General features: G+C 48.5%; 1 protein-coding gene across 5 annotated transcripts in view; it reads left to right on the top strand.

Moving 5' to 3' along the window:
• The first annotated feature begins 943 nt into the window (after positions 1-943).
• The window catches only part of FLNB (filamin B), a 96198-nt gene continuing 91086 nt past the window's right edge, over positions 944-6055 (top strand). For 2 of the 5 annotated variants that reach the window (XM_081183913.1, XM_081183912.1), the window contains exon 1: positions 978-1427. In XM_081183913.1, coding sequence (XP_081040039.1) covers positions 1136-1427 — 292 coding nt within the window. In that variant the 5' untranslated portion in view covers positions 978-1135. Of the gene's footprint in view, positions 1428-6055 lie in introns of all 5 variants that reach the window. The other 3 variants (XM_081183915.1, XM_081183914.1, XM_081183916.1) reach the window with 2 other exon arrangements.

Below are 6055 nucleotides of genomic sequence, written 5' to 3'. Positions count from 1 at the left end.
TAGTTGTGAAGTGATTTCAGCAGATACAACTTCCACAGACAGAAACAAGTCTTTTTTCTTATTCAGAATTACATGTACAGTATGTCCCCCCTTTCCTGAAAGGACCTCAAGGCTGGTTTCTCCCAACATTTTATCCTCACAACAACCCTGTGAGGTAGGATAGGCTAAGAGATAGTGGCTGGCCCAAGGTTATCCAGTGTGCTTTGTGGCTGAGTGGGGATTTGAACCCTGGCCTCCCACCAGGCCCTAGCCCTGGCATTCACCACTACACCACACTGCTGCAGGAACACACCCCACATAGGTGGTGCCATAAACCTGAAACTTAAAAGCCTACTAAATACCTTATGGAAACCTTCCATAGATTAGAGCATTGTTAATCTTTAAGGTGCCTGTGCCCCAATATTATTTGACATTTCTTTCATGCAAGTGTTATTGGTGGAAGAGATTTGAATCTGGGCATCCCAAAGGAAGAAAGTTAAAACTGGGCGGCAGTAGGAGGTTTCACGGGCCTGACAAAACCAGGAGTGCAATGGAAGGGGGCTGTCATGCGTTGTGCGACGGGGGGGCAGCGTTTTCCTCCCCCCCCCCGCGCAGTTGTGCCGCTCCGCGTGCTCCGCCCCCTCCCTGGCTGGGGTCCAATCCCTTGGCCGCCGCGCTGTATATATAACATCTCCAGGCGCAGACGGCGCGCAATAGTTCATCTCTGCAGGATTGTTTGGAGGCGAGCACGTGTGCGCTCCGGAGGCGACGCTGGGCTGGTGGAGCCGGGCGGCTGGGGTTGCCAAGCTAACGGCGCTGTTCCTTCTCTTCCCCTGTAGGTTTCGCCGCTTGTACACTTGGCTGCGACCCAGAAGCAGCAGCGCGAGGAAGGGAGCCAGCAAACCAGCCTCGGCGGGCGGGTTGGTCGGCCTGCCCGCTCATTACCGCCAGGAGGAGGCGGGGCGGCGGCCTCGACATGAGCACGCAGGCGCGGGGCCAGGCTGCTCGCAGTGACTGGAGCGGCGGCGGCAGCAGCAGCAGCTTGCAGCCTCAGTGGCAGGAGCAGCAGCAACAGCACCAGCAACATCTCCTCCACCACCTTCCTTCTCCTCCTCCCTTGGGCCGCAGCGACCTCGAAGGCGACCCCGCCGCAGCCATGCCGGTGACCGAGAAGGACCTGGCCGAGGACGCGCCCTGGAAGCGGATCCAGCAGAACACCTTCACCCGCTGGTGCAACGAGCACCTCCGCTGCGTGAACAAGCGCATCGGTAACCTGCAGTTCGACCTGAGCGACGGGCTGCGCCTCATCGCGCTGCTGGAGGTGCTGAGCCAGAAGCGCATGTACCGCAAGTACCACCAGCGACCCACCTTCCGGCAGATGCAGCTGGAGAACGTGTCCGTGGCGCTCGAGTTCCTGGAGAAAGAGAACATCAAGCTGGTCTCCATCGGTGAGCTTCTGGCGCGCCCGTCGGGGCTGGGCAAAAGACCCGTGACGCCTAGGCGGGCGGGCTTCCGCGTGTGGCGAGAGCAGCGCTTACGGGCTGCAAGCTGCCTGAGGGAAGCGGTTCAGTGTCTGCACCCCCGGACCTCTTTAGTCGGGCTTGGTACTTCGTTTCAACCCAGCCGTCCGGGCACCTCTTGTGCCTGGGGGCTACGGCTCAAGGTTTTGGGGGCAAACTCAAACCAGCTCGTCTGTTCGCTGCTGCGGGGAGGTGTCTGAATTCCTCCCGGCGTGAGGAAGGCAGAAATGGGGCCAAAGTGCCTGGCAGTGGGTGCCCCGTCGAGTTGCCGCTCCGCTAGAGTAGCGAGCGGGTGGGCGGGCGAGGTGGGCGCGGCTCTGCTCCTGAGCGTCTTCCTGAGGCGCCGACGAGCCCCCGGGAGCCCAGCGTGGAGGGCGGCTGTGGGGAGGAGCCGCCCAACCCGACCCTCCCGGGGCGGGTACCTGCCGGCTTGTTGCACCCTGCGAGATTGGAAACCAGCTCGGCTCTTAGCCTACCGCCCGCCAAAGGAGGACCCCTAAGCTATCTAGAGCCCCCCACCTCGGTCTCTTAAATACTCTTGTAAAGCACGCCGGTTGGAAGGAGGAGGAGGGACGCCCAGGCGTCGGGTATTTGCATGCTCTCTTCCCCCGCCCCAATTAATGGTGTCTCCACCATCTACAAACTCCCCCGTCCCCGGGCTCGAATTGAACCGTAAACGGGGCCCGAGCCTAATCCTGGGAAAGCGGAGTAATGGCTGGCGCTGCTCAGACAGGATTTCCTGAGGTGCCTCCCTCCCAGCAGGTAGAGCCACTTCCTTTTGGCGGCAAAGACTTCGGTTTCCATGCTGGAGGTTTCTGAAGGGTGTGCGCTGTATAAAAGCCCAGTCTGATCTGAGACCAGCTTCTTCGCTGCTTTCCTGGGAGAAGCAGGCATTGGGCTGAACTTGGTTCCCGTTTAAAATTAAAGATGGAAAAAGAGCAGCTGCAGGGCTTGTGGTGATAGTTTGCAAAGCAGTGCTCTGCCCCTCAAGTAGCATGTCAGGAAGAAAACCCAGCCGGCCTTCTCATTTTATTCTCTGGAGAAAGTGGTGTAGCCAAAATGTGCTGTGCTGTTGGTTCTGTGCACTAAGGATGCAGTATATAAGGAATGCTAATAATTCCTTGTTAAATTGTTTTAATACCTTAGCAAGCATTCTAAAGTGTCTGGATTTCGAAAAGTGTGACACTGATAGTACATCTATTTTGACCATTAGTATTTGACATTAAGATTAATTTGGTAGAGACTATTCACACCTATTTTTTCAGTTGGCACTGCTGCTGTTGAGTCAGCTGTGACCAGGTTCTTGGTGGAATGGGACAAACTGCAAAATGATAGGCTATGTATGGTAATCTGGGTGTACATATTTGACACATCACACCTATAAGGTGTTGTGCACTATTAACTAACTTGTCATCTATCAAAGGGATAGCTGCAGCAAAATACAATCTTGTTGAGCCCTCAAAGACTGACATCCTGATGGCATAAGCTTTTGTGGACCAGCCCACTAGATTAGATGCATGATGTTACCCTGAATTGCAGGTACATATGCAGTGTGTGTTGTAGAATTGAAGTGTGAAAGGATCTCAGTCATCTAGTCCATTCTTTTGCGAATACAGGAAACTGTATTGGGACTCCCTTAAAAATTGTCCATGGATAATGACACTCCGTATTTTCTCTTTTAAAGCTGCATTTTTCCAAGCTTACGAGTTGGGAGGTGGTAGTGGTAGAGAGGGAAGATACTAGTCAGCTTCAGTCTAGTCAGAAACCATTTGTAAAGGACTAGATGGCATTTCAGATGCTGTGATTAAAAGGCCTAAGCACAACAAACTTCCAAGATACAGTTGAACTATAGAATGGATAAATGTAGTCTGATTACAATAGCCATTAATTGTATAGAAAGCGCTGCTGCTAAGTACTGTTGCGTTGACTGTGTTTCTAGTGTCTTTTGTGTTGGGAATCTTTTCTTGCAAAATGCCGAACTTGTATTAAAGGAGGGAATAAATAATGCAAAATAGCACTAGGAGGTGTTTCTGGATAATATTGCATGGATAGAATGCCAGCTGAAATTATCGAGAGGCTAAACCTGATGCCTTGTGGACACCTGTAGTGTATACCAAGAATGCAGGATATACTTCACAACAGTTGTTTGTGAAAACATGTAGGTAGCACAAACAAAATATTTGACTGTGGCTTAGAAATGTTAACTATAAAAAAGCTTAAATGGCTTTTTCAGCAGCTGAAGTGACACCATCAGCGCACCCACTTTTCTGCTGCCAATCACAATTTTAAAGTGACACAAAATTGAACACTTCTGCTTTTAACAGCTACATGAACCTTTGCATGTTTTCTGGGAAGTAAATCAAAGGGGGATAATTGGGAGTGCGTGTGCACAGCCTGTTGGGTCCATAGAGCATGAAAGCAGGAAGGGGTCTTGCAGAATTAGGTTTTTACTAAGGCAGGCCCATACCCTGTTGCAGAAAAGGTGCATTATCCAACTTGTCCGTGACTGTTTATGGATGAAGGCTATGTGATATTTAGGGAGGAAATTATGCATCTACTAGCAACTGCCCATAATTCCCATTTTAAGAGCAGAAGTTGCAAATGTGGTATCAGTAAAGTGACAAATACTCTTAAAACATTTTCACAAAGATAAACTTAATTGGCAGGGTTTTTCTGGGCAGAGACTTCATCCATTGGCCAAAACCCAAAACAAAAAAAACTCTGCCACCAAGCAACTTGGTAACCATTCTTAGTGATAGTTTAATGCTCAGTTGCAGATGCAGCTTTTTTCAAGGCAGTAATGGATATATTTTGGGAGCACTGAATGCTACTCTGAACCTCCAGCAGAAATAGTGGGGGCATGAGTATAAAGTACATCATTTTCAAATGAAGGCAGCTTTCAAACTTTTAAAAAGATGGGTTAATAGCAAGTGGTTCTCATAGCCAGATCTTGCTGTGTTCTCTATTAGCAGCCAAGTAGTAGCACAGAACTGGTGTGTTAACAAGCAAAAGAAAATAAAACTAATACCTGCCTGTGGGAGCTGAAATCTAACAATTGTTGCCCTGTTTGGAAGTCTGTCTGAGTTTTAACTGGGGAAGTAACTTCGGTTCTCTCTGCAGTGGTGTCTCTGGAGTATAGAACTATGTTATGAGCAAAACGTGACCTTGAGTTAGAGACCTGAAACAGAACTTCAGAGACGTCCTGTCTGTGTAAATAGAGTTGAGGCTTCAAGGAAAAGTATAGGAGAAAAGAATGTTGGTTCTCTGTATGTAACCCATATGTTTTGAAGCACGGAAACCTTGCTGAGCTCTGAATCAGACTCCTTGTGGGAAAATACCTTTGACAGCTGTTGCAAACTTGCTTTTCCAGGGATTACTTCACTCTGATTTCTTTTCAGTTTAAATATTAACAGCAGAATATTGTTGGTGCAAAGCGCCAACAGAAGTAACAAGCAGAATAATGTGTACTCCTGCACCTAGTGCTGCTAGTTTCAGAAACCCCATTAAAAACTGTTGTGGTGGGTGGGGGAAACTTTGCCTTTCACTAGACAAGGCCCCGCCCGTCCTGTACTGCCCCTGGGAGATGGCAAGCTGCCTCTTACAAGTTGGTACTCCAATGTCTGGGCAAAGAAGGAAGTGTTAGGCTCCTGCATGTGTGGATTACAGTATATTCTATGTAGCAGCAATATATTTGATTCTATCAGATTCATTGCAACATGTTTTAAGGAAAGTTTCTGAAATGTGTGTGTCCTGGGTAAGCTTAATGATAGCTGTGTTCTTCCTCCATTGTTGAAGGAAGTAAGCCTTTGAATATCAGTTGGTGGGAGTCATAGGTGGGGGAGAGGACCTGCTTTCAGATTTTCCATAAGCATCTGGCTGGCCATTGTGAAAATAGGATGCTGGAGCAAGTGCTCTTCCCATATATCCTGAATTCTCCAAGCTGCTTTAAATGCTAACATGTCATGTCACTTAAAGAGAGGCATAAACTTATCTTCGGGCCAGGGAATAGCAGAGGTATAATTTGGTGGCGGCATCATTTTGATACATTCCAAAGGATTAGAGATCAAAGGATCAAGCTTTGCTTTACAGCTGCTTTAGCTTCACCTCCTGTGAGGCACAAGTAGGCTGATGGACTATCCTCCTTCTTTTAGGTACTTTGTCACTCATCATGGGACAGGAAGGGTCAAAAGTTTCTGTGTGGTCTTGGAAGGCATTCTGTGCCATAGCTAGAACTTGAACATGAAATTCCATGCATGTTGCCTCCCAAGTTAAGCCTCAATGAGTTCATTGGACCTTTGCCCAGGTATAGGATTGCAGCCTGAAGCAAAGTAAGGGAACTTCAGAATTTCAAGTGTACACATGAAGGTCCCACCAGCATGCTGCTATACCTCTGATTCAGTTGCTGGCATAGGTTATCTTATAAAACAATCACCTTGCTTGAAATAGGATTGAGCCTCAATGTGATCTATAAACTTGCAACTTGTTACAAAGTTCTTACTGAAATCTTAAGTACAAACAGCCCTACTAATTTTGCTCCAAGTGTTTATGTTCCTGAA

The sequence above is a fragment of the Podarcis bocagei genome, assembly GCF_964188305.1.
Source record: "Podarcis bocagei genome assembly, chromosome: 2".
Classification (NCBI taxonomy): Eukaryota; Metazoa; Chordata; class Lepidosauria; order Squamata; family Lacertidae; genus Podarcis; species Podarcis bocagei.
Note: the sequence above shows the minus strand (reverse complement) of the source record. Positions and strands in the feature narration are given on the sequence as shown.